General features: G+C 42.9%; 1 protein-coding gene across 2 annotated transcripts in view; it reads right to left on the bottom strand.

Annotated features, from left to right (window-relative positions):
• FBN1 (fibrillin 1) overlaps window positions 1-27,709 on the bottom strand; it is a 189,338-nt gene that overhangs the window by 146,383 nt on the left and 15,246 nt on the right. For both annotated transcript variants that reach the window (XM_060693282.2, XM_060693281.2), the window contains exons 3-6: window positions 19,859-19,941; window positions 18,100-18,198; window positions 10,691-10,786; window positions 9,137-9,232 (exon numbers count right to left, since the gene is read on the bottom strand). In XM_060693282.2, the coding sequence (XP_060549265.2) occupies window positions 9,137-9,232; window positions 10,691-10,786; window positions 18,100-18,198; window positions 19,859-19,941 (374 nt within the window). The remainder of the gene's footprint in view (window positions 1-9,136; window positions 9,233-10,690; window positions 10,787-18,099; window positions 18,199-19,858; window positions 19,942-27,709) is intronic.

Raw genomic sequence — 27,709 nt, 5'->3', positions numbered from 1 at the left:
CTCTCTACCCAGCTTCCAGAGCCTTTCTAGGAGTCTGGGGAGGGCCAAAACGGCCTTCCCCACCACCACCCAGAGGCCCTCCAGAGACCAGAAACGGCCCATTTGCCAACTTCCAGTCCCACCATCGTGTGCCAGGAGCAGGGGGAGCAGGGAGGGTCGTGCGCACATGCACAGGGGCAGGGCACATAGAATTATGGATGTGTGCATGCGCGGGCATGACCCTCCTCTCCCCGCTCTTGGCATGTGATGACAAAAAGGTTAGCCATCACTGCCCTATACCATTTCAGACAAGTGATTATCCAGTCTCTTCGTAAAAGCCTCCAGTGATGGAGCACTCACGATTTCTGAAGGCAAGCTGTTCCATTGGTTAATTGTCCTCACCGTTAGGAAGTTTCTCCTTAGTTCTAGGTTGAAAAACAAGGAAGTCCAGTTGCCTCTTGAAAAAGCACCTTGGGGACAATCATGTCCTGGATGGCTGAGAATCTCCATAGACATCCTCCTTGATTAGTTTCCATCCACTGCTTCTTGTCTTGCTTTCTGGTGCTTTGGAAAATAGGTTGACCCCAGTACTGGGTTTCAATTTTGGCCGCTACCAGTTCACTCATGGACGCGGGCGAGCTTGCACACGATGCTTCTGCCCATGCGCAGAAGCTTCTGTGCGTGGGCAGAGATGTCCAGGCGGGTGGGCAGAGTCTCCTGATCCGGGGTGAACCAGTAGCAACCTACCACTCGTTGACCACCGCTTCTTGGTGACAGCCCCTGAGATATTGGAACACTGCTATCATGTCACCCCTATTCCTTCTTTTCATTAGACTAAAAAGGTAAAGGTTCCCCTCGCACATATGTGTTAGTCGTTTCCGACTCTAGGGGGCGATGCTCATCTCTGTTTCAAAGCCGAAGAGCCAGCGCTCTCCGAAGACATCTCCATGGTCATGTGGCCGGCATGACTCAATGCCAAAGGCACATGGAATGCTGTTACCTTCCCACCAAAGGTGGTCCTTATTTTTTCTACTTTCGAACTGCTAGGTTGGCAAAAACTGGGACAAGGAACGGGAGCTCATCCCATTACGCGGCACTAAGGATTCGAACCGCTGAACTGCCGACCTTTCGACCGACAAGCCCCTAATCATCTTTGTTGCTCTTCTCTGCACTCTTTCTAGAGTCTCAGTATCTTTTTTATATTTTGGGTGAACAAAACTGGATTCGGTGAAAGACAGGAAGTTAGCCTAATTCAATTTTGTCACTGATTTACAGAGAGAATCCAAGGGGGGCAGGGAATACAGGATGAACCATTAGAGCTCAAAAATTCCACAGATCTTATGGACAGTCAGCAATTTCCAAAATCAATTGCCTGGCTTATTTCAGACCTATCCTGGAAACTCTAGTCCTTCATCACTATCTACAAACTTTAAAAAAAAAAATGCTTATCCAGTTCAAATGCTGTTCTGAGCCAAGTATTTAACAGATTATGCAGATGCAAACCCAAGTTTGCAAGAAAATGAGCACAGCTGGAATCTGCAGTTAACTAATTAAATCCCAGGCCAGTATAGATCTATATGATGTCCATCTTGGCAAATGTGCATTTCGCGCATTTTAGATAAGCATTTAAATTGCTTTAAGGGTGTACGGGAGCTAGTCTATTGTAGGGGTTAGAGACTGGGAGTTCTAATACCACCTTAGACACAAAGCCAGATGGTGACCTTAGACCAGCCACTTTCTCTCAGCCCTAGGAAGGAGGCAATGGCAAACTACTTCCGGAAAATCTTGACCAAAAAAATGAAGGGACTTGGCAGCACTGAGGATAACAGTGATGAAGCTTGAATTGCAATGTCAGGAAACCAATTCTGTCCCTTAAGGAATAGAATAGAATAGAATAGAATAGAATAGAATAGAATAGAATAGAATAGAATAGAATAGAATAGAATAGAATAGAATAGAATAGAATAGAATAGAATAGAATAGAGTAGAGTAGGGTAGGGTAGGGTAGGGTAGGGTAGGGTAGGGTAGGGTAGGGTAGGGTAGGGTAGGGTAGGGTAGAACAGAACAGAACAGAACAGAACAGAACAGAAAGGAATAGGAATAGGAATAGGAATAGGAATAGGAATAGGAATAGGAATAGGAATAGGAATAGGAATAGGAATAGGAATAGGAATAGGAATAGGAATAGGAATAGGAATAGGAATAGGAATAGGAATAGGAAAGGGTAGAGTGGAGTGGAGTGGAGTGGAGTGGAGTGGGGTGGGGTGGGGTAGGGTAGGGTAGGGTAGGGTAGGGTAGGGTAGGGTAGGGTAGGGTAGGGTAGAGTAGAATAGAATAGAGTAGAATAGAATAGAATAGAATAGAATAGAATAGAATAGAATAGAATAGAATAGAATAGAATAGAATAGAATAGAATAGAATAGTTGGAAGGGACCTTGGAGGTCTTCTAGTCCAATCCCCTGCCCTGGCAGGAAACCCTACACCACTTCAGACAAATCCAATCTCTTCTTAAAAACTTCCAACGTTGAAGCATTCACAATTTCCGGAGGCAAGTTGTCCCGCTGATTAATTGTTCTAATTGTAATGCTGTGATTCACGTACCAAATCCCAGAATTTCGGGTCAGAAGGTTGCAACCTCATTTCATCATTGGGTGTCACCGTGGTCAGGAATGGACACCCACCGGACCACCATGTTCTCACCCGCGTTCCCCCTGAGGAGGCTTCCACGCAGGGCTCTGATGCAAGGCAGATTGGGAGCATTAGATTATTTTCATATGACTAAAGCTCTCGAGGAGACGAGGTTTACAATGTCACAAATCATTAAGACGTAATGTTGGAAACCCTTTGGAAAAGAAAAAGTCAAATCATGCTCATAATCCTCTCCTTTTTTTTCTGACACACGGTTTGGAAATGAATAAAATTCCTCTCGCCCTTGTCATGGATATTCACCGATTTCTGTGACTGCCATTCAGAGATGAATCCTAAGTCGGCTGGCTCCGAGTCAGGGATACAGGTAGTCCTCGGCTTACGACCATAATCGAGTCCATGATTTCTGTCGTTCAGTGAGACAGGTGTAAATAAATACGAGTCAGCGGCCAAGCGTCTGAATTTTGATTGCATGGCCGCTGCAACAGTCGTAAAAAAAAATATCCGGTCATAAGTCACTTTTTTTCAGTGCCGTTTTACGTTTGAATGGTCACTAAATGAACTATCAAGGATTACATCAGATGAAGATGAGGATGATTATTTGTTTTTTTTTTTGCTCCCATGATTTTGTTTCTCGCCAGCTATAAATTGAATTTATCTTTCATGCCAAGCCATAGTTTTTAAACCGTGGATTAACAAAGTCCAAATGGTTTGAGATGAACGTAATACTAAGACAGAGAGGCTGATCTTACATGCCAGTATTTTTTTTTTCAAACAATATTATAGCTTAGAACAGGGGTGTCAAACTCGATTTCATTGAGGCCCTCTTGGAAAAAGTGGGGGCACATGCATGGAGGGCACACCCATGCGCAGTGCGGGTTGCATGTGCACATGTGCAGTGTGAGGCGCATGTGCATTAGGAGCATGGGGGGTCATGCGCACATGCGCAAATGGGGGCGCCCATTGCATTATGGGTGCTGGCACGTGAGAGCACGAGAGCGCTCGCACGCTCAGACTTTTGGCACGTGTTTTACGCTTGGGGGTCACCACAACATGAGGAACTGTATTAAAGGGTCGCGGCATTAGGAACAGGGGTGAGATGTAAAATTTGTTACTACCGGTTCTGTGGGCGTGGCTTGGTGGGGGGGGAATGTGACTGGGGTAGGCGTGGCCTTTTTTTTTTAACTTTTCAAAGCATTTTTTCTAATGCTTTGAAAAGCCTCTCTGCCGATCAGGTGACTCAGCTGGGATCGTCAGAGACTTTTCAAAGCATTTTTTTTAACCACCTCTTCGGCCAAGAGGTTGCAGAAAAAAATGCTTTGAAAAGCCTCTGACGATCCCAGCTGAGCCGCGCGATCATCAGAGGCTTTTTTTTTTACTTTTAAAAGCATTTTTTCGTCGGAAGAGATTGTAGAAAAAATGCTCTTAAAAGTAAAAAAAAAAAGGCTCTGATGATCATGTGGCTTAGCTGGGCAAGGTGGGGGAGGTTGCAGGGATTTTTGCTACCGGTTCTCCGAACCACCTGCCGCCATTGCTACCGGATCGGGCGATCCGGTCCGAACCGGGAGCATTTCACCCCTGATTAGGAAGGTTGAGAATCACTGCTCTAAAAAGTAGTCAACACATTTCTTAAGCAGCTGGCAGAAACTTACGTTTTCTAAAAATGTTTTGCATTTGTTAAGATCAAAATTGGGGGGGTGGGAGGAGCGGGGGGATCAAAATAGAACTTCCTACAAGCCGAACAGGCAGACACTGTGAAGGAAAAGCAGACACTGTTTGTACATGAAGTATGCACACCAAGAAAGAAAATGCCACACTCCTTAATATTTGAAGTGACTCGAATCCAAGCTGGATCCTCTCTAGAGGAAAAAAAAAGGAAACAGCCTGGAAGTGCCGCTAGGCCTCAACTTTTTGCAGAAGGAAAAAAAAAAAAGATATCACAAACTTCTTCTGAACCGCCGAGAAAACACCCACAGGACAACTTAAGACATATATAAGAAGCATCTACAAATAAGGATTCCAATGTAGACTTAGAATAGAATCACAGAGTTGGAAGGGACCTTGGAGGTCTTCTAGTCCAACCCCCTGCCCAGGCAGAAATCTCTACGCCACTTCAGACAAATGGTTATCCAACCTCTTCTTAAAAACTTCCAGTGTTGGAGTATTTACAACTTCTGGAAGCAAGTTGTTCCACTGATTAATTGTACTGACTGTCAGGAAATTTCTCCTTAGTTCTAAGTTGCTTCTCTCCTTGATTCGTTTCCATCCTTTGCTTCTTGTCCTGCCTTCAGGTACTTTGGAAAATAGAATAAGAGTTGGAAGGGACCTTGGAGGTCTTCTAGTCCAACCCCCTGCTTAGGCAGGAAACCCTACACCACTTCAGACAAATGGTCGTCCAACCTCTTCTTAAAAACTTCCAGTGTTGGAGTATTTACAACTTCTGGAGGCAAGTTGTTCCACTGATTCATTGTTCTAACTGTCAGGAAACATAAGATTTATCTTCCTTTGTACAGGTAATCCTTGATTTAGTAACTGTTGCAACGGCATTGAAGATGTGACTTACAACCAGTCCTCGGCCTTTACAACCGAGGTAGCATCCTCGTGGTCACATGAACACAATTTGGTGTCTATGTACAATGGCTGCAGCATTCTGGGATGACATGATCCCCATTTACAAAATTTCCCAGCCAGCTTCCAGCAAGCGAAGTCAACGGGGAAAGCCAGATTTGCTTAAAGGGGCATGGTTGACTTAACAAGTGATTCGCTTAACAACCATGGGAAAAAAAAAAAGGTTGTAAAATCGGGTGCGAGTCACTTAACTGCCTTGCTCCACGACAGAAATACTGGTGCCAGTTGCGGTCGTATGTCGAGGACTACCTACACGCTTCTGAAGGTCCGTTTCTATTGCTAGCACAGGAAATGCAGACATATGCTTATAGTTGTAATTCAGCAATATCTGGACAGCTCCATGTTACCAATTTTTGACCTAAAGGCACCAATATAACTAGAAACTTGATGCTTGATCAGTTCTGCAGTTTAAGGCCTAGACTTTACAAGTTAATTTCACAAACTATTCTGTTTAGAGCCAAACATAAAGGTATCTGTCTCTACTTCCTCTCGGAAAGAGTTTGTTATAGTCCCACTTTGTGGTAGAAGACAACATAAATCGTTGTATTTTTTTTATCACCTTGCACATTTATTACTTGGGTAATTGTTTTTTTCCCCACAGAGCATAATTCATGATAATGTTGGATCTAATCCTATGTATTTGGAGTTTCATGCACATTGGGAAAATCTATCAGTTTAGCCTGGAACAAGGATAGATAGATAGATAGATAGATAGATAGATAGATAGATAGATAGATAGATAGATAGATAGATAGATAGAGATAGATAGATAGATAGATAGATAGATAGATAGATAGATAGATAGATAGATAGACAAAAGATAGATAGATAGATAGATAGATAGATAGATAGATAGATAGATAGATAGATAGATAGATAGATAGACAGAAGATAGATAGATAGATAGACAGACAGACATGATAAATAGAAGATAGCAATAGCAATAGCACTTACTTATATACCGCTTCATAGTGCTTTTACAGCCCTCTCTAAGCGGTTTACAGAGTCAGCCTCTTGCTCCCAACAATCTGGATCCTCATTTTACCCACCTCGGAAGGATGGAAGGCTGGAGTCAACCTTGAGCCTGGTGTGATTTGAACTACCAAATTGCAGCTAGCAGTCAGCTGAAGTAGCCTGCAGTACTGCACTCTAACCACTGCACAACCTCGGCTCCATCTATCTATCCAAGATAGATAGATAGATAGATAGATAGATAGATAGATAGATAGATAGATAGATAGATAGATAGATAGATAGATAGATAGATAGATAGATAGATAGAGATAGATAGATAGATAGATAGATAGATAGATAGATGGTATAGAAGGATGGATGGATGTGAGAGAGAAAGAAAGAGAGAGAGAGAGAGGGAGGGAGAGAGGGAGGGAGGGAGGGAGGGAGTGGCAGACAGACAGACAAACAGATATAGGTAAACCGGAGTGAGAAAGATGTATACTTGGCTGAACATATAACCTACTCTATGAATTTTTCATACCCTGGGTGAGCGCATTTTGTTCCAATTAAAACATGTTATCGTCAAGAAGACAGCCAGATGACAATTACGATTCAACAGCTATTGTTACTGTCTCTGTCCAAATGCTATTAAACTTGATTTAATTTCCTTAAAACGTTTTCCATATAGCCAACAAGTGGAGTCATGGTCTCATCTGGAAACAGCTGTGTGAGTTGCTATGGCGACCCGAGGGAAAAGTTCACAAAACTGATAACAAAAGTCTCCTAAGTTTTAAAGAAGAAGATCTCCGCAAAACTAGACAAAACAAACTATAAGACGTCAGGCAGGATAGACAGTAACTTTAGCACTTAAATATTACTCTGTCTGCCAAAAAAAATTCTCCAAGACGCTTATGTATATTAAACAGAGAAGTGAAATGTACGTGACTATATTTCTTTTATTAGCTAGCTTTCACAATTCATCATAAAATGTGAAATGTAATAAAGGAATAAATTTCATTTTTTTCCTCAGCAGTATCTGACTGGGTTTGACCCATTTTCAATTTCTCTTGTGTGTCATTCTCCCCTCAGAACAGATTTGATGTCAGTTTTCAGAGAGTCATCCTACTAATGGACACAGACAGGTAGATATAAATATATTTTCAACCATTCATTAGGTAGGAAAGAATTTTTAAAAACAGGTTGAAGATTGATGAGTTTAATCAACCTTGAGAGTTTTCGGTAAAATCTCACTCTTGTGAGTTCACAGTCTCGTGTACAAACATTGAAATGTCGTGAGATTAGGTAATCTTGAAATTATGTACTTTGAAAGAAAAAAAATGATATTTTTTTTTAAAAAAAATGGAGGCTCTATGTGTACCATAGAAGCATGGTATAAATTTTGTACAGCCAAATCATAGCATAATCTCAATGTAGGGAATGACCAGGCTGAACCTGAGGGAGGGGTCAAACATGTCATCAGTCATCAGTCTCGCCGTGTCCGCAAGAGATTTAAATCCAGCCCACCTTGAATTCCACTGAACCTTATGTGCCGGCAATTTGCTTTGGCTGTTAGTAGTTCAGATTCTTGTAGACAGTTTAAGCTTGCAATGAATCTTTATACCCATTTGAACTGCGAGGATCTTCTGATTTCCCTGGTGCTTCTCACTCAGACTCCAAAAACCATGGCAAATTACACCGAATCGCTTCAAAACATCACACCTACTGTAGGTACAGAAATCTTGCCAAACTAAAGTGAGCACATGCTTCGTTCAAGATATATTCTGAGAAGTTTTGAGGAGCTATCTTGAACCTCTTCCGCCTAACCCAACGATCTAAGCTTCGCTGTCTCTTGGCCAGTAGCGGGTTTCAAATCCCATTGCTACCGGTTCACTCGTGAGTGTGGGCACACTTATGCACGCGCGCCAGTGGTGGGTTGCTACCGGTTCTCCCTGGTTCAGGAGAGCCAGTAGTGGAAATCTTCTTTGTTTCTTCGTCAGCTGTAAGGCGCGGCAGAGTGGATTGCCATGCCTCAGCTGTTTTTTCACTCAATGTGCTTGCGCGAAGGGCACGAAGCACATGTGTGATGCGAACTGGTGGTAAAACTGATTAGAACCCACCACTGACACGTGCAATGCTTCTGCGCATGCACAGAGACATCCAAGCGGGTTGGCAGAGCCTCCCGCTGCTGCCACTACCAGTTTGCCTGATCCGGGGAGAATCCAGACTACATTCCACTACACATTATTATTATTATTATTATTATTTATTCAATTTATATACCGCCCTTCTCCTAGTGGACTCAGGGCGGTGCACAGCCAAAACTAAAATACATAACAATACAAAATTTAAAATTAATTAAAAGAATTATATACTTTGGCCCGAATTAAAACAGTGCGAATTAAAACCCATTAACAAATTAAAACTAAACAATTAATAACCATTAAAAACTAAAAAAGGGGGGCGAGGTTCACGCCAGCCCTTCTTGCTGGAAAAGAAGAGTTTTCAGGGCTCGGCGAAAGACCCGAAGATCCGATATCCTTCTTATCTCCGGGGGCAAATTGTTCCAGAGGGCGGGGGCTGCCACAGAGAAGACCCTCCCCCTGGGGGTCGCCAGCTGACATTGCCTGGCCAACGGCACCCTGAGGAGTCCCTCTCTGTGGGAGCGTACTGGACGGTGGGAGGCTATCGGCGGCAGAAGGCGGTCCCGCAAGTACCCAGGTCCTATGCCATGGAGCGCGTTAGAAGACATGCAGTCTTCTAAAAACTTATTAAACCTAATCCCCACCAGCGAACTTCAACAATTTAAAAGAACAAATCAAACATTTTAGTGCATTTGCACCTCCTCTTAGTTGTAAATGGCTTTTCTATATACCCCAAGACAGTTTAGAGTTTTCCACTGTTTTAATCAGAAAATGGAAATCCCACCTACCTCTTTCACACTGAGGTCCCGTGAAGCCGTACGTGCAAGCACATCTGTTTGGTGCCACACACCTTCCTCCATTAAGACATCCATTTTCACAGACAGCTGCAAGTGGAGCAAATAACAAAAGTCAACAAGAGGCTACCAGAACACGGCACTAGGGATTCGAACCGCTGAACTGCCGACCTTTCGATCGACAAGCTCAGTGTCTTAGCTACTGAGCCACCGCATCCCTCAATGTGAACACCTTACTTGACTAAAAATGGCTAAATGCATTAAAGCGCATAGAGGCATCTTCCAATACTCGGAGAATAAAATAAGATGTACTTATCTGTATCCCGCCTTTATTATTTCTAACTCAAGTCAGCAAGCATGCCCACTCCTTCTTCCTCCTATTTTCCTCACAACAACAACAACTCTGTGAGGTGAGTTGGGCTGAGGTGACTGGCCCAAGGTCACCCAGCTGGCTTACATGGCTAAGACGGGACTAGAACTCTCGGTCTCCCGGTTTCTACTGTTGCCTTAACCACTAGACCGAACTGGCTCTCTTTACAATTTACTAGACTTTCCATAATAAGCTTGACACAGATTTGCTTTTCGAACGCAAAGAGAACTGGATGGCGCCAACAGTTAGCGATGACAAATTTGTCACTAATCGGATATGAAATGCTTAAAACTTTCCCAATACCTTTACGACACTAATACAAAAACGTCTACAGCAGTTAGTCTCAAGCATTTGTCTGAGGCATATTCCAGCCAGCAAGAAATTTTCCTGGCACTTCTTGAAAAGTTACGAGCTTCTCTGAAAAAATTACAGGCAATCCACACGCAAATCCTGTCCTGATCTGGTGGCTGGTTTTTTGTTTTCCCCCTATTTTAACTGCAGCCAAGATAGAAGTTCTTAGATGAGAATTTGGCAACCGAACAAAAAAGAGTTGAAGGACTGTGTTTCCCAACGTTTACTGTACTCAAAATTCCTCCGTTCAGAATGGTGACATTTTTCGTCTGGATCTAATCTGGAATCCGCATCACAGGGACTGGAGAAGGTTGTTCTCGTGTTACTTGGTGTGTGTGCGTGTGTCTGTGTTTGTTTGTGTGTGGAATGGAAGAGCAGCATCCGTGGGGGTAATACCGTCATGAAGAGGTGTTCTTGCTACTGTTGTATTTATGAGCTGGTGAACTTCCTCCATGAATTGTGAAACACGAATTCTCAATTTGCTTCTGTATCATTTAGGCAGTGTAGCTGAATTCCAACTGAACCAGTGGTGGGTTTCACATTTTTTTTACTACCGGTTCTGTGGGTGTGGCTTGGTGGGCGTGGCTTGGTGGGCATGGCAGGGGAAGGATACTGTAAAATCTCCATTCCCACCCCACTCCAGGGGAAGGTTACTGCAAAATCCACATTTCCTCCCGATCAGTTGGGACTTGGGAGGCAGAGAATAGATGGGGGCGAGGCCAGTCAGAATTTTTACTACAGGTTCTCCGAACTACTCAAAATTTCCGCTACCAGTTCCCCCGAACCTGCTGAAACCCATCTCTGAACTGAACGTTCTGATTACTTACGTTGTCCACAATGTGTCCCGGTGTATCCCTTTTGACAGAGACAATGATCATCACTGCACGTCCCACCGTTCATGCACCTGATGTTGCAGTGTTGCACTTGAAAAGAAAGACAGTTTCCGTTATGTATGGGTCTATACAACATCGTACACACAACAGATGCAATCAAGGTCTATGCTCTGTTCTGCAGATGACATCATAAAAGGCACAGGCAAAATGCTACCCTTATTGGCTTTGGAGAATGGAGCGGGGCGGTGGCCTAGAGGTGGAGCTCTCGCCTCACAATCAAGAGGCTATGAGTTCGATCTTAGGTAGAGGCAGGTTTTTCTCTCTCTGGGCACAATGAGAATATATCTGCTGAACAAAACTCCGCATTGGCGACAGGAAGGGCATTGAGCCATTAAAACACTCTCCTAGCACCATTCAGTTGCCCAAACATCACTCCTCAAGGGATTATAGGATTGTTAAAAAATGATGATGATGGCCTTTGGAGAATACAGATTGAAGGGAAGATTGAGAAAACTGGCAGATGAAAACAAAAAAAAACTTACACGAGAAAATGTAGAGATAAACTTTTCAATATCAAAGGTGCTTATGACTTTTAAAGAAAATATAATGCAAATATTAATGAAAAAAATCATGTTTACTGTATTTCAATGCCACTAGGTGGTTGCCAATATGGAGACTCTAGCCACCTAACAAAATTGGAAATCATAGTTCGCCAGGTGCTAGTAAACTAGAAAGCGACACCTGGTTGTTGTCAATGCTTGGGGGAAGGGAGAAATCTTGCAATTTAATTCTCTACTTGTTCTACAATTAGAGGCCAAATGAAGCAGATGCAGAATGTAGAGACTGGAAAAGAATTCCAAAATAAAAGTAACCTTCAAAAAGAGAAGGCCATGATATTCTAATTCCTAAACCACAAGCATAACTAACCCAAAAAGTACAATTAACCAACCCTTGGTATGTTTAAGTATCTTCCAAACTATGATTTAAGAAGATGCTGTGATTTTACTCACAGTTTAGGATTCAAGCATTGCAAAGATGAGATTAACTGAAAGTGATTTGTTCCTTATTGCTTATCTCAGCTTTTCAAGTGTACAGAACGGCCTTTCCTAATTTTAATCTTTCACAATAATAATTTTATATGGTAAATCAGATTAAATTCAAAAAAAAATCTGGTCTAAACTCTTGTAACCAATCCTATGGAAAGGTGGAACTTGATCTGGAACCTGCCAAAAGCAATACATACTTGGGATTTTATGGCAGGAGTGTCCAACCTGGCAACTTAAAAACTTGTGGAACTTCAACTCCCAGAATTCCACAGCCAGCCATGTGGGAGTTGGACGTCCACGGGTCTTAAAATTGCCAAAGTTGGAGATCCCTGCTTTCCGGGTTGTCTTTGCAGAGAAAAGCAGAAAAATCCTCGCCAACTTATTCATTCACAGCATGCTAAAGGAAGATTCCCACTTTATGCTAAGATTGGTCATAAGGTAAAGGTTCCCCTTGCACATATGTGTTAGTCGTTCCCGACTCTAGGGAGCGGTGCTCATCTCCGTTTCTAAGCCGAAGAGCCAGCGCTGTCCAAAGATGTCTCCGTGGTCATGTGGCCGGCATGACTCAATGCCAAAGGCGCACGAAACACTGTTACCTTCCCACCAAAGGTGGTTCCTATTTTTCTACTTGCATTTTTTTTTGAGTTTTATTGGGTTTTAACAATTAAACAATTCTTATTCAACTCTTGTGCATGACGGTGACCATTTACATATCATCACACTAATGTTCTCCTCCACTCTATATAATTTTACGAAATCTACTCTCTGTTATTTCCCTTTTTTTCTATCTTCAATCCAATTATACCATTTCTCCCATATTGCGAAAAAGTCCGAATCCATCAGTCCTTTCAGTTCCAATGTCATTTTATCCATCTCGGCGCAATCTAATTTCTTTCTAATTATTAAATCTTCGGAGGGTACGTTTGAACTTCTCCAACATTGCGCAAATGCCAATCTTGCCGCCGTTGTCATATGTAGAATAATATATGGTTTTTTTTTTCATATTTCTTTTTTTATTATTCCTAGAAGAAACAATTCTGGTGTATATTCTATCTGGAAACCTGTTACTTCCTGTATCAAACTATGTATTTTCATCCAATATTTTTTTCTTTTGGAGCATGACCTACTTGCATTTATTACGTGCTTTCGAACTGCTAGGTTGGCAGGAGCTGGGACCAGTAACGGGAGCTCACCCCGTTATGCGGCACTAGGGATTCGAACCGCTGAACTGCCGACCTTCTGATCGACAAACTCAGCGTCTTAGCCATTGAGCCACTGTGTTCCTCTGAATCTATGGTCAAGCCTATCTATATGTTGTGAAATTAAAAGAGTTTACGTTGGCCATAGCATGATATAAACCCAGCCATTGTGAAATCTGCAAAACTCGGACAATTAAATCAATGGGACCTCAGGCCAAACTTTTCTCCTCTGTGCATCTACATATAGGTTTTTTTTCTTAATGGCACTAATAGATTTTATGTTTCTCCAACAAGAAGCTTCAAAGGAGCTACTTTGGATCCAAACCACAAACCCAAAAGCAGATTAAACATGTCCATTTTCTATTTGTTCTGATCCCAGCGATTAGAAGCCCACCCAGAAGTTGCTATCTACTTTTCTGAAAAATTGGCCTTTTTAATATTAAGCTACATATCATTCCACGTTGGTTCTTAGTAAGACTTAATTTTAGCTAGAGAAAAAAAAACCACAACCTTAAGAATAATTAGCTGGCAGACACCATCTATTCCATCCTAAGCTGATCAGGGGCAGGGGTAGTGATGGCCATAGCTTGAAAAAAGCTTCAATTAAGCTTTATAGCATTGTAGGAAAAGAGGCCTGATTAGAAAACACATAGGAAATGATATCATCTGTCAGGCGGGGTAGAAACTTAAAACCACAAAACTGATTTCAATTAGAGGAGAGCGTGCCAAAAGCTAACTTCCATTCCCACATAATTATCAAAAAAGCCACTTAAATATTTTCAAATAAGCTTAGCAGTTGTTTCGATACAGAGTCATAGATTCATCTATAGTCTGTGTATAAGTAGTCCTCAACTTACAACAGTTCATTCAGTGACTATTCAAAGTTACAACACCGTCACTTAGCTGCCGTTTTGAATTTACAACGGTACGGGAAAACTGACTTGTGACCGTTTTTCACACTTATGACAGTTGCAGAATCCCCCAGGTCCCATGGTCGAAATTCAGATGCTCAGCAACTGCCTCATACTTATGACGGCTGTAGTGTCTTGCAATCACGTGATCTCCTTCTGTAACCTCCTGACAAGCAAAGGCAATGGGGAAGCCAGATTCACTTAACAGCCGTGTTGCTAACTTCAAAACTGCAGTGCTTCTCTTAACAACTACTGTGTTTCCCCGAAAATAAGACCCTGTCTTATATTTTTTTGAACCCTGAAATAAGCACTTGGACTTATTACCATGCGCTCAAAAGCCCGGTTGGGCTTATTATCAGGGGATGTCTTATTTTGGGAGAAACAGGGTAGGGCAAGAAAGGTCGAAATATGGGGCAAAACTCACTTAACAACTGTCTCACTTAGCGACAGAAATTTTGAGCTCAGTTGTGCTTGTAAGTCGAGGACTACCTGTACATATATGTGAATAGCTAAAATGTTTTCCAGAGAGAAGGTTCGGAGTTTTCTTGATCTTTCCAAAGTGAGTAAGACTTCAGATCGTATCCTTTAACTATACTCAAATGCATGTTCCCACTCCAAAGAAAATTATTTTCTATGTATTCATTCACTGGCAAGTTAGATGCTGCACTTGAATCACCATTTTCAGTGGGATTGTTTGAAACTCCAATGGGTGGAGTTGTGATTGTACAATATGTTGAGTCTTGTAAGTAAATGTTTACTTAATACTATTTTACGGTAAATGTTTTCTTTACTGTTACAGTAAAGTGGAAAGTATGGCATCTATTCAAATGAACTGTGTAAGTTTCACGGAAGGCCTCACGCCCCACAATCTCTCCGTGTTAGCCACTGGTAACACATCGCTAGTTTCAAGGATTTCAACATCAGCCTTCCTTGGAGGGCCTACAGAGTTTCCTGGGATGATGTTACCTAGTCTGGGTAATGAAACCGTCAACTTGCAAAGCTGCAAGAAAAGCACTAAGCTCAGAGACCACCAAGGCCTCCTCCTCCTCCTCTTCCTCCTCCTCCTCCTCCTCCCTGCAAATCTCATTCCTTACTAGCGCTGATGATGTTACCCAGTTTGGGTAACGAAACGTCTACAACAAAACCAGCAAGCTCAGAGAGCACCAAGGACCCCCTCATTTCAACCCTGACTACAAATATTCTCCTTTATTGGAACAGACACGGCTAGGAGGTCACAACAGGAGTGGGCTACGGGTTGGAAGCATCTGGCTGAACTAACAAGCTGGACTCTTGGCCAGGCTAGTGGAGCTGTTCTTCCATCTCATCCGCAATCTCTTTGAAATCCGTACGGAAGAACGGGATTGCGGGAAACATCTGTGAGGTCTAAGAGGATAAATGCAGAGGAGGATCCGGAAAAGGCATTCATGGCTGCCTTTGCCAGCCGTGTCTCAGCTCTGAGGTCCAGGCAAAGAACAGATGTAAAGTTTTAAGCATTTCAGGCTGTTGCTTAGTTGGGACAATGGTGGGGGGGGGAAAATCCTACGATGGTTAAAAATCTTTTTTTTTTTTTATTTGATTTATATGCCGCCCTTCTCCGGAGACTCAGGGCGGCTTACAATGCACTAAGCAATAGCCTTCATCCTTTTTTGTATATTTATACAAAGTCAGCTTATTGCCCCCACAACTGGGTCCTCAATTTACCTACCTTAGAAAGGATGGAAGGCTGAGTCAACCTTGAGCCTTGGAGAGATTCGAACCTGCAGTAACTGCAGGCAGCTGGTCTTAATAACCAGATTAATAACTGCGTGCCTTAAACCCCTGTACTACCAAGGCTCATATCGTATCATATCATATTTATCGACGAACCACTGGAAAAGTCTAAGGTTGAGCAAAGAGAGAGTTGAACATTTTCAAGTATCGCTTCCTCCAGTTGGTGTCTTCCAAATACAGGGTAGTCCTCGACTTGCAACAATTCGCTTAGTGGCCATTCAAAGTTACGACGCCGCTGAAAAAAAGTGACTTACGTGCTGTTTTGCACACTTAGGACTTGTTGCTTCATCCTCATGGTCAGGAGATCAAAATATGGACTCTTGGCAACTGACTCATACTTATGACGGTTGCAATGTCCTGGGATCATGTGATCACCTTTTTTGACCTTCCGACGAGCAAAGTCAATGAGGAAGCCAGATTCCCATAGTAACCCAGTTATGAACTGAACATCTGCAGTGATTCATTTAACAAGAAAGGTTATAAAATGAGACAAAGCTCACTTAACAAATGTCTCCCTTAACAACTGAAATTTTGGGGTCAATTGTGGTCGTATCTCGAGGACTTCCTGTATGCTGGATTACAATTGCCCCTCATTCCTATGAGACTCAGGAAGATGGGAATTATAGTCTAAGAATCTGCAGGATATTTTCAGATCAGAAGCTTATATTTAGAGTGTTTTGATAACTAAACATTTTCCTGAAATTCCTTTTTTTTTTTTTTCCCTGGCATGTGATTAGTGAAGCAGAGGACCGAATTCGTTATATGGACCTAATTAAACGATGCACAAAAATAATTTAAAGGGAGCACCCCTGCAGTGCAAATAAACCCTCAAATAAAGAGAGATGAATTTATTAGATTTATGTCCTGTCTCTGGATCAAAAAGTACTGTATTCCACTGTGGCCAACAAAAAAAAAAAAAAAGGAAACAAAACCACAATTTAAAAAGAACGCAACTGTAAATACAAAACACTGGCCATCTAATAAAAGTAGAATTGGACTACTTATTTCACACAACACTGGGAAGTCAACCAATGTGAGCTCTAAACATTCATGCTGCTCGCAAGAGAAGTTAGAACTTTCTATTTGCATGGTATTAATTTTATTCTACTTAATGTAAATGTTTACCCTACTTTTCGCTTTCTCGTGCTTTCGGCTCCTTTACGAAGCCATAAAACAGTTCCAGACAAGCATAATGCATTCTGAATGATAATTAATACCATTTACTGAAAAATTAGGTCACTGAACACCCCTATATATGCCTCTCGATTCTGCTTGGAGGCCTCTGGTAATGGATGACCAGATCTTACAGGGACTTTCATAAATTCTAGTTTGTTCATTCCTAAAACATATGCGTCAAGTGTGCTGAAGTAAAAAAAAAGAAAAGAAAAGAAAAGAAAAAAATTAGAAGAAGGAATCAGAAACTGCCATGATAGGATATTGGTCGTTATCTTTAAGGTGGCCATAAGGAATGCTTGCAAGTAACTCAAACCTAGATCAAGGTTGTCCAACCTTGCCAATTTTTAAGACTTGTGGACTTCAACTCCTGGCTGGGGAGTTCTGGGAATTGAAGTCCACCTGGCTTAAAGTTGCCAAGGTTGAGCAGCCCTGCATTAGATTCTCTTAGCTGTGGTAAACATACATCGCTGTTTAGTTATCTGAGCTACGAAGACAGGGATCTGCAACGTTAAACACTCAAGGAGCCATTTGGACCCATTTCCCACAGAAAAGAAAACACCGGGAGCCACAAAACCCTTCCCGTGCCTGACTATTTCTTGAGCTGTCACAAAATTAGCCTATGTAGTTGAATTAAATGTTCTGTTTTCTTCTGAAACTTTTCTTTTCTTGGATTTATCTATGGTTGGCCTACCGGAGGTTGAAAAGCTCAATAAATTGCGTGCCGGTGGGTGTTGCACATTGGCGGTTGAGACGCATATATTGAGTGACAGGGAGCCACAGCAGAGGGGTGAAAGAGCCACATGTGTGTTGTGTCCGAAGGTGCAAGTGCCTCTCCAGAGATTAGCTTTGTCCGTCACAGAGTCTGAATGGCCACCACACTCCCTTTTATAGCCTGTGGGGTGTGGTCCAGTGACTCAGCTTAATCTCTGGCACGCCTCCTTTTCTGCTGCTCACGCTTGTCTCTCTGACGCTGGTGTGGGTCCAACCACAATGTTTCTTCGTCACTATCTGACAGCTCGGAAACACCTGGCTCCTGGCCAATCTCTTCCCCTTCGGGAGACACCTGAGGCATTGCCAGAGAGGAGGGTCCTGGAGAGGGAGGCCTGGCCGTCTCCTCTCCTTCATGTTCGGAGCCTTCTTCCTCCGATAAAATAGGCTCGGAGGACAGAGCCACAACAATGTGGCTCCAGAGTCACAAGTTGCTGACCCCCGTACTAAGATATCAGGAAATAATGAACAAACTCCTCTACTAGTTTGACCGTCCAAGCAGGGATGACTGATCCAAATAATTGAATGCATACCTGATTTTGAGCCGCAGGATGGAGAAATCTGGCCATTTGGACAGGTGCACATATTTGGCCTTGAGCAAAACCCATCTCCACAGGAATGTCTGCAAATCGCTGTAAATAAGAAAAGAAAGGATAACGCTTTCAGAGATACGGGCTGGATCTTCAGGACCCTTCATCAAAGTATCCTGATGCTATTATGCTATTGTGCTACTATCTTGTACATGTTTGACAAACTAATAAATAAATATTTACTAAGTCTGCACTACTATTAATCTTCTCATCGTTCCCACCACCCATCTCCTTCCACTTATGACTGTATGACTGTAATTTTGTTGCTTGGATCCTTACGATTTATATCGATATTGTTTCCTGATTGCTTATTTGTACCCTAGGACTATCAGTAAGTGTTGTACCTTATGATTCTTGCCAAATGTATCTTTTCTTTTATGTACACTGAGAGCGTATGCACCAAGACAAATTCCTTGTGTGTCCAATCACACTTGGCCAATAAAAATTCTATTCCATTCTATAAATAAATAAATAAATGATTTTGGACCAACCCCCCCCTTAAGAGTCAAAGTTCACATTATTTTTATCATTGCTGCTGCTAAAATCTATGCTTAAGAGAGCTCAATCATAATAGAGTTGGGGGTCTTCTAGTCCAACCCCCTGCTCAAGCAGGAGACCCTATACCAGTGGTGGGTTGATCCCGGTTCTGTCCAGTTATTGCGAACCGGTAATAAAAGCAGTGGGAGGCTCCGCCCACCTGCCCGTACGTCATAATGAACAATCTGCGCATGCGCAGAAGCGCAAGTGAATGAAGCAAGCGCACATGTACACTCCCATTGCAAACCGGTAGTAAAGTTAAGTAGAACCCACCCCTGCCTTATACCACCTCAGACAAGTTGACTGTCCAGTCTCTTCTTAAAAACCTCCAGTGATGAAGCACCCACAACTTCTGGAGGCAAAGCTGTTCCACCGGTTAATTGTCCTCACTATTAGGAAGTTTCTCCTTAATTCCAAATTGCTTCTCTCCTTGATTCGTTTCCATCCATTGTTTCTTGTCCTTCTGGTGCTTTGGAAAAAATAAGTCGACCTCCTCCTCTTTGTGGCAGCCTTTCAAATACTGAAATACTGCTATCATGTCCCCCTTAATCCTTCTTTTCTCTAGACTAGCCAATCCCAAATCCTGCGATCGTTCTTCATATTGTTTTTCTCTCCAGGCCTTTAATCATCTTAGTTACTCTTCTTTGCACTTTTTCCCCCCCCAAAGTCTCAACATCTTTTTTCTAATGTGAGCAAAACTGCAGTATTCCACGTGTGGGCTTAATAAGGCTTTATAAAGCGGTACTAATACTTCACGTGATTTTATATATACTGTACGATGTCCTTCTTGACAAGCGATTGTCCAATCTCTTCTTAAAAACCTCCAGTGTTGGTGCACCCACAAAGTCTGGAGCAGTGGTGGGTTGCCCCCGGTTTGGACCGGTTCGATAGAACCGGTAATAAAACCAGAGGGAGGCTCCGCCCACCCATCCCGACATCATCAAAACGCTTCTATGTATGTGCTCGGCCCCGTTGCGAACCGGTAGTAAAGGTAAATAGATCCCACCCTGGTCTGGAGACAGATTTTTTTCACTGATTAACCATGCTCACTGTCAGGAGCTCCTTAATTTAACTGTATTTTAAATTATTTTTGAATAAAAATAAAATTGAAAAAAGTAAACAAATGAGGAATTTCCTAATAAAATCAGCAGTAATAGCAACTTACGGACAATACATTGATTTCCACCGGGTAAAGTTTTCCACCCAGGACAACAATAGGCATTGTACCGTGATCCACAAACATTAGGTCTGTAAGAGAGAGAGAAAACGAAAGAAATTTTGTCATTCTTCAAATTCTATTTATGACTTCACAAAAACCATCATCATCTGGTCACTAAATTAACTCATTTTCTATGAAAATACACCATAATAAGTTGGGTTCACGAAATATAGTAAGCTGCAAAATAACCAGTTATGGTTCACATCAACTTAGCGTGATACATGAACACGGATCTATAATATACATATTAAGCCATTATGAGAAATCTGCATTTTCCTTTGTAATTTCATTCACAGTTAACAATTACGCCGCATTTGTTAAAGAACTGTGAAGATTTATAGAAAACCATTATTTAGGATACCTATATAGGTCAATGATCAAATGTGCTTGGTAATGTCGCAAACATGTTTTGATACTTCCCATCATTTATAGGTTACTTATTCATATCAAATGTCAGGTGCAAGTAGAGTAGAGTAGAGTAGAGTAGAGTAGAGTAGAGTAGAGTTGAGTTGAGTTGAGTAGAGTAGGAAGGGTAGGGTAGGGTATGGTAGGGTAGGGTACAGTAGGGTAGGGTACGGTAGGGTAGGGTAGGGTAGGGTAGGGTAGAATAGAATGGAATGGAATGGAATGGAATGGAATGGAATGGAATGGAATGGAATGGAATAGAATAGAATAGAATAGAATAGAATAGAATAGAATAGAATAGAATAGAATAGAATAGAATAGAATAGAATAGAATTCTGTATTTTTTTCTGAAGTGGTTGTAGAAAAAATGCTTTTAAAAGCCTCTGATGATCCCAATTGAGTTGCCTGATCGGCAGAGGCTTTTAAAAGAAAAAAAGCCTCTGCTGATCAGGCAACTAAGCTGGGATCATCAGAGCCTTTTGAAAGCATTTTTTTACAACCTCTTCGCCGAAGAGGTTGTAGAAAAAATGATTTTAAAAAAAAATTGGCCACGCCCACCCAGTCACATTACCCCCACCACCACCAAGCCACGCCCACAGAACCGGTAGTTAACAAATTTTAGATTTCACCAGTGGGAAGCCAGATTCATTTAACAACCGTGTTACCGACTTGAAACTGAAGTGCTTCACTTAGCGACTGTGGAAAGAAAAGGTTGTAAAATGGGGCAGAATTCACTTAAGCTGCCTCACCCAGAAGCAGAAATTTTGGGGGTCAATTGTGGTCGTAAGCCCAGCCCCACCTGTAGTTCATTTCAGACAAAGCTAATCCAGGCCATTGATGCATTCACCTATGAAAGATTCCATTGTGTTTCGATTTCACGTCTCTCCCCGTAGCTAGAACAGACCAAATTTGTTTGGAATTACCCTCTTATCGGTGCCAAACACGACTCCAGCGCTTCAGGGCAATAAGGTAAGCAAAGATATCAAACTCTGGTTTCCTGCCGAGGGGGGAAACGAGATTTTTATCGCTAATAGGAAGTGGCTCTTGCTGCTGGATTCTGGGGAAAGCATACGATACACAATCGAATGCATGATGGAGTTGTTTTGGTCTAAAGCAGACTTGTAAATTCAGGGAAACGGCAGGGACCAAGGAAACCCGTTGTAAATCGACAAGGGAGAACTGGGTTTAAGAAACAGGCCCTTTGAAAATCAGTTTGGCACTCTCTTTAGCTCGTCTATAATAAAATATATGCAACTTATGTGTATGTTGACATCGACAATGAATTTCACAAGAACGTCACCCAAAAAGTTGTGGAATTTCGTGCTCAAAGAGAAGAGGGTGCAATGGCTAGGAATCAGCCCGCTTGTGCGTAATTTTTTTTTTTAATTGTGAGAAGGATTACCAAATCAAGCGTTAGGAATCTTCCATTAATACAAAATGTACATCAGAATTCAGGAACTCCTCTGAATCTGTGCTCCTAAAAAAACCTGTTTCCCCTAAAATAAGACATCCCCTGATAATAAGCCCAATCGGGCTTTTGAGCGCATGCAATAAAATAACCCCCCCCTCCCCGAAAATAAGCCCTCCCCGAAAATATTTAAACGCATGCGTGGCCAGTCCCCACCATTTCCTCTGGTTTCCTCCACGTGCCCCAAAATAATAAGACCTCCCCGAAAATAAGGCCAAAAGCACTTATTTCGGGGTTCAAAAAAATACAAGGCAGGGTCTTATTTTCGGGGAAACACAGTATTTCATCTGGTAATTTATCTCTGAGCACTATTGAGGCGGCTTCGATTCCTCTTCTTGAGTTTGCTCCCTGTCCCGTTTTGTCTCCGGGTCTTTCCCCCTTCTTTGCTGGGTCCTCCGATAGCTGGAATCTCACCAAACTGAAGGGTTGTATCATAGAGAATCCTGCAGCAAGGCAGTGATGAAATACGCTGTAAACTTTTAAGAGAGCAGGATGATCAGTAGACCAAATTCCACGGCCGTGCCAACTGTATCCTTTCTGCGCGATGGTTGGCTTTCGATCAGATGTCTTTATGACTTCCGCCTCCCTTAATCTGGCTGTCCCGGGTTTTGTTTGTTTTTCCATTAACTAATTCTTCCCTTGCTTGTGGTTCTCGTCTGCACAATTTCCATTTTAAAAAAAAGGGATACAGATACAGATTGACAGCCTTGGAGGTATCTTGTAGGTCATCTAGTCTAACGCTCTGCCCAAGCAGGAGACCCTACACCATTTCTGACAGATGGCAGTCCAATCTCTTCTTGAAAGCTTCTAGTGATGAAGCTCCCACAACTTCCGAAGGCAACTTCTGTTCCATGGGTTGATTGCTCTCACTCTCAGAAAATTCCTCCTCATTTCCAGGTTGAATCTCTCCTTGTTCAGTTTCCATCCATTGTTCCTTGTCTGGCCTTCAAAGGTGCTTTGGAAAAATAGCTTGACCCACTCCTCCTCTCTGGCAGCCCCTCTAATATTGGAAAACTGCTATCATGTCTCCCCTGGTCTTCTCTTCACTAGACTAGCCGTGCCCAGTTCCTGTAACTGTTCATCATATGTTTTATTCTCCAGTCCTCTAATCATCCTGGTTGCTCTTCTCTGCACTTTTTCTAGAGTCTCAGCATCTTTTTTATAGTGTGGTGACCAAAACTGGACGCAGTACTCTAGGTGTGGTCTTACTAAGGCTTTATAGAGGGGTATTAGTACCTCACTTGATCTTGATTGTATCCCTCTGTTAATGTGAAAAGTGGTCATAAATCACTTTTTTTTCAGTGTCGTCGTAACTTCGAACGGTCACTAAATGAATTGTTGCAGGTCGAGGACTACCTGTTTGTTCAATTTCAATAAACTTCTTGCCAAAAGCTGATTGGAAAGATGCAATAGTATTTAAGCAGCATGTGAAATCAGTGTGAAATCTATAAATCCAAAACTATCTTTTTCCACAGGAGTATCCATAAAAGATGCACATTGCAATGAAAACGTCTTTCAAAGGCCTACTTGCAGGGATGGGCTTCAAAAAATTTAGCAAGGGGTTCTCTGCCCGGTTGCTGGGTGGGCGTGGCCATGGTGGGCGTGGCCTAACCGGCCTCCTGCACTATGGTGAGGGAGCGTTTTTGCCCTCCCCGGGCTACAGAGGCTTTCCTCATGCCTCCAGGAGGGCAAAAATGGCCTCCCCAGGCTCCGGAGGCCCTCTGGAGGCCAGAAATGGGCCCCTTTCCAGCCTTCCTGAACTTCCAGTAGGCCTGTTTTTCACCCTCCCCGAGCCTCCGCGTGTGCCTTGCTCTTACCTGCATCCAAAACGGGCCGTGTGGGGACTCCTGGGAGGGGCAGGGTTGAGTGTGTGGGGCCAGCAAGCAGTGAGATTTTGGGGTTCTCCAAACTGCACAGAATCTTAGCTAGAGGTTCTCCCGAACCTCTGCAAACTCCCAGCAGCCCACCCCTGCCTACTTGGGTCAAGATACTCCACTAGGAAAGAAAGGATCATCTATCCTACAACGACAATCTATCCAACCCAGCAAAATCCAAATTCTGAGCAAGAGACTTTGCTTGGCAGCTCCCAGAGAGAGAGAGAAAGAAAGAGCCAGACATAGGATGAACTATTACTAAGCAGATAGCTTTTTATTGCTACGACGCAAATCATATTTTTCGAGACTTGGCTGCAAAAGCCAGCCTTGGTGCAAACAAATTTCTGCCAGCTGCACCGGTTAATAACTTGAGCCTGCTTGCGTTTTTAGGATCTGCCTTTTCACCCTTTGGTGTCCAAGAAAAGTTCTGCCAATTATAAACACGGGGTGTCTTTTCTGGAGCTATTTGCTTTAGTCTAGAAGATTTAACACGAGCCAGAGCTGAAATTTACTACGTACAACAGCTGTTACAGCAGGCAGAATGCTTATGGGGGAAGTAAAAAAATAAACGGCGAATAGGTCTTAACATCACATTTCAAGGTGAAAGAAGAATAAACAAACAATGATGCTTATTTGTGCCTTTGCTGCTATCTTTCTACAAGGGTATCCATTTTCCTAGACCTGTGATGACGAATCTATGGCACGGGTGCCACAGGTGGCATGCGAAGCCATATCGGTGGGCACACGAGCTCAGCTCCGGCACACATGCGTGCGCCAGCCAGCTGATTTTTGGGCCTTCTGGGCCTACCAGAAATCAGGAAGCACACTGTTTCCGGCCTCCGGAGGATCTCTGGGTGGGGGGAAGGCCGTTTTTGCCCTCCCCAGGCTCCTAGAAAGGCTCTGGAGCCTGGGGAGTGCAAAAAAATGGGCCTACCGGGCCCACCGTGCCATCACGTGCCAAAGGTGGGGGGAGCATGGGGGCGCAGGGCACATAGAATTATGGATGTGGGCACACGTGCGTGTGACCCTACCACGCTCGCCCCGCTTTTGGCACGCGATGGTAAAAAGGTTAGCCATCGCTATCCTAGACCATCAAAACACTTGCAAATCTTCCTTTCTAATCCTAGTGTTGTTTTTAACAGTCTGATTTACTGAAAAACCAAGAATCTGGAAAACAGGCCCAGTGATGAAATCTGAACCGGTTTACTACTGGTTTGCTCGCTGCACGCCAAGCACGTGCTGTGCGCATGCATGCACAGTACACACCAAATGCACGCTGCACACGCACATGCACATTACACACCAAAAGGAAGTTTCAGAAGGTATGTAGAACAGCTGGGGGGGAATCAGCTGTGGTACGTGAGCTTGGGAACCTTTTTTAAAACTGTTTTAAAGCATTTTTTTACTACTGGTTCTCTGCAAATGCTTAAAATGTAAAAAAGAAAAAAAAAGTTCCAAAGATCAGCTGAGCAATGCGTGATTGTCTGAACTTTTTTTTTTTTTTTACTTTTTAAAGCATTTTTAACTATCAGTCCCAGAGAACTTTTTTTTTTACTTTTTTTACTACCGGTTTGGTGAACCAGTAGCTTTTTTTACTACCGGTTCGGTGAACCAGTAGCTTTTTTTACTATCGGTTCAGCAAACCAATAGCATTTTTTTACTACCAGTTCGGGAGAACTGGCCCAAACCAGTAGCATTTCACCCCTTAACAGGCCATCAGATTTGCAAGCCCCTCTCCCCAATTCCAGGTATGGAAAATAGCAATAGCACTTAGACTTATATACCGCTACACTGTACTTTACAGGCCTCTCTAAGCGGTTTACAGAGTCCGCATATTGCCCCCCCAGCAATCTGGGTCCTCATTTTACTGACTTCGGAAGGATGGAAGGCTGAGTCAACCTTGAGCTGTTCAGAATCGAACGCCTGACTGTGGACGGAATGAGCCTGCGATATTGCATTCTAACCATTGCGCCACCGTGGCTTCCTTCTTTTTCTTTCCCTTGCTTCCTTCTCATCTTCCTTCCTTCCTTCCTTCCTTCCTTCCTTCCTTCCTTCCTTCCTTCCTTCCTTCCTTCCTTCCTTCCTTCCTTCCTTCCTTCCTTCCTAATAGCATTTAGACTTATATACTTCTTCACAAAACTTCACAGCCCTCTCTAAGCAGTTTACAGAATCAGCATCTTGCCCTCAACAATCTGGTTCCTCATTTTACCGAAGGACGGAAGGCTGGGTCAACCTTGAGCCTCTTGTGTTACCCTATGAAAAGGGCACTTGGTCCACATGGACTCCCACGAATGCGTAGAATCTCCTCCCACCCAACTTTAGGTTTTGGTTCAAATTAATTAACAAACGTATACGTTGAACCTACTCCATGGGCAATCGGCACTTCTCACTGTAGGCGTGGATCTGACTTTGATGCCAAAGGATTTCAGTGTTTCAAGTTATTCCCTACCAAGGCATCAAAACTGCCATGTCTACAGCTGTGATTTCCCCCCCCTCTCCTTGCTTACATTTGAGGAAAAGCAAACTATACTTTTAATCAAAACAATTTGTCTCCCTGTCATCTTCTTTCTGTACACGGCAATAACTGTGAAACCAGTTGTTTTTATAATGACGCTAATTGCACTGTCATTATGCGATCAAATCCGTCTCTCAGATCATCATGTCTTGGAGAAATGCTATTCTAGAGGGCCTGAGAACCACTTAATTGCACAACATTACACACAAACCAACAATAACCACCTACGTTTGAGATAGCATTGATCCTCTGGATAAGCAAAAACCAAGCTGTAGTGCCTGACCACAGTAAAACAAATATTTACCTCACAGAAAAACATGGTGATTGCTTCTCCGGTCTCCTAAATCGTGACATATTTTTAAACACAAAACATTTATCGTGTGAAACGGATTTTTTCCCACTTTATCATTCCCTTTTATCTATCCCTGCTTTGCCTCTGCAAATTAGTTTGAAATTTCTACTCACAGTGTATCGATCTAGTACCTAAACTAACCATGAATCCAGGGCTAGTACTAGGGTTTTGTGGTTTGCCACATATTATTAGTATAACATGAGTACATTGGTATTTAAATAGAATAGAATAACAGAGTTGGAAGGGACCTTGGAGGTCTTCTAGTCCAACCCCCTGCCCAGGCAGGAAACCCTACACCACTTCAGACAAATGGTTATCCAACATCTTCTTAAAAACTTCCAGTGTTGGAGCATTCACAACTTCTGGAGGCAAGTTGTTCCACTGGTTAATTGTTCTAACTGTCAGGAAATTTCAGGAAATTTCTCCTTAGTTCTAGGTTGCTTCTCTCCTTGATTAGTTTCCATCCATTGCTTCTTGTCCTGCCCTCAGGTGCTTTGGAGAATAGCTTGACTCCCTCTTCTTTGTGGCAACCCCTGAGATAGTGGAACACTGCAATATAATTTCAAATATTTCAAATATTTTCCCTATATTCCATCATTCCAATCATAGATATTTAGTATTCAGCTGCCATTGCTACCGGTTCCGGCGATCCGGTAGTGATCCGGTCTGAAACGGGAGTATTTCACCCCTGCTCCGGAGTCTGGGGAGGCTGTTTTTGCCCTCCCGGAGGCTCAAGGAAAGCCTCCGGAGCCCGAGGAGGGCATAAATGCCTCCCCCCGTTTTTGTTGATGCAGGAGGCCGACTAGGCCACACCCACCATGGCCACACCCAACCAGCATTTTCACCCTCCCAGAGGCTCGAGAAAAGCCTCCGGAGCCCGGGGAGGGCCAAAATGCCCCCTCCACCATGGTGCAAGAGGCCGACTAGGCCACACCCACCATGGCCACACCCAACCAGCAACCAGGCAGAGAATCCCTTGCTAAAATTTTTGAAGCCCACCCCTGCAAAGGCGTCTCCTTATTCCATTGCTTCTTGCAAATCCTTTCCCATACACATCCCATCCCACCATCCCTCCATCATTTGTAACCTCCCCTCATCCCTTTCTTGCTCCGTTCTTAACAGGTCCCAAAGGAAACACTTAGTCATTAATGAAGGAAAAGTTGTGAAAGGATTCCATTCAGGA

Source organism: Pantherophis guttatus, chromosome 13, assembly GCF_059756535.1.
Source record: "Pantherophis guttatus breed Tessera chromosome 13, ASM5975653v1, whole genome shotgun sequence".
Lineage (NCBI taxonomy): Eukaryota > Metazoa > Chordata > Lepidosauria > Squamata > Colubridae > Pantherophis > Pantherophis guttatus.
Note: the sequence above shows the minus strand (reverse complement) of the source record. Positions and strands in the feature narration are given on the sequence as shown.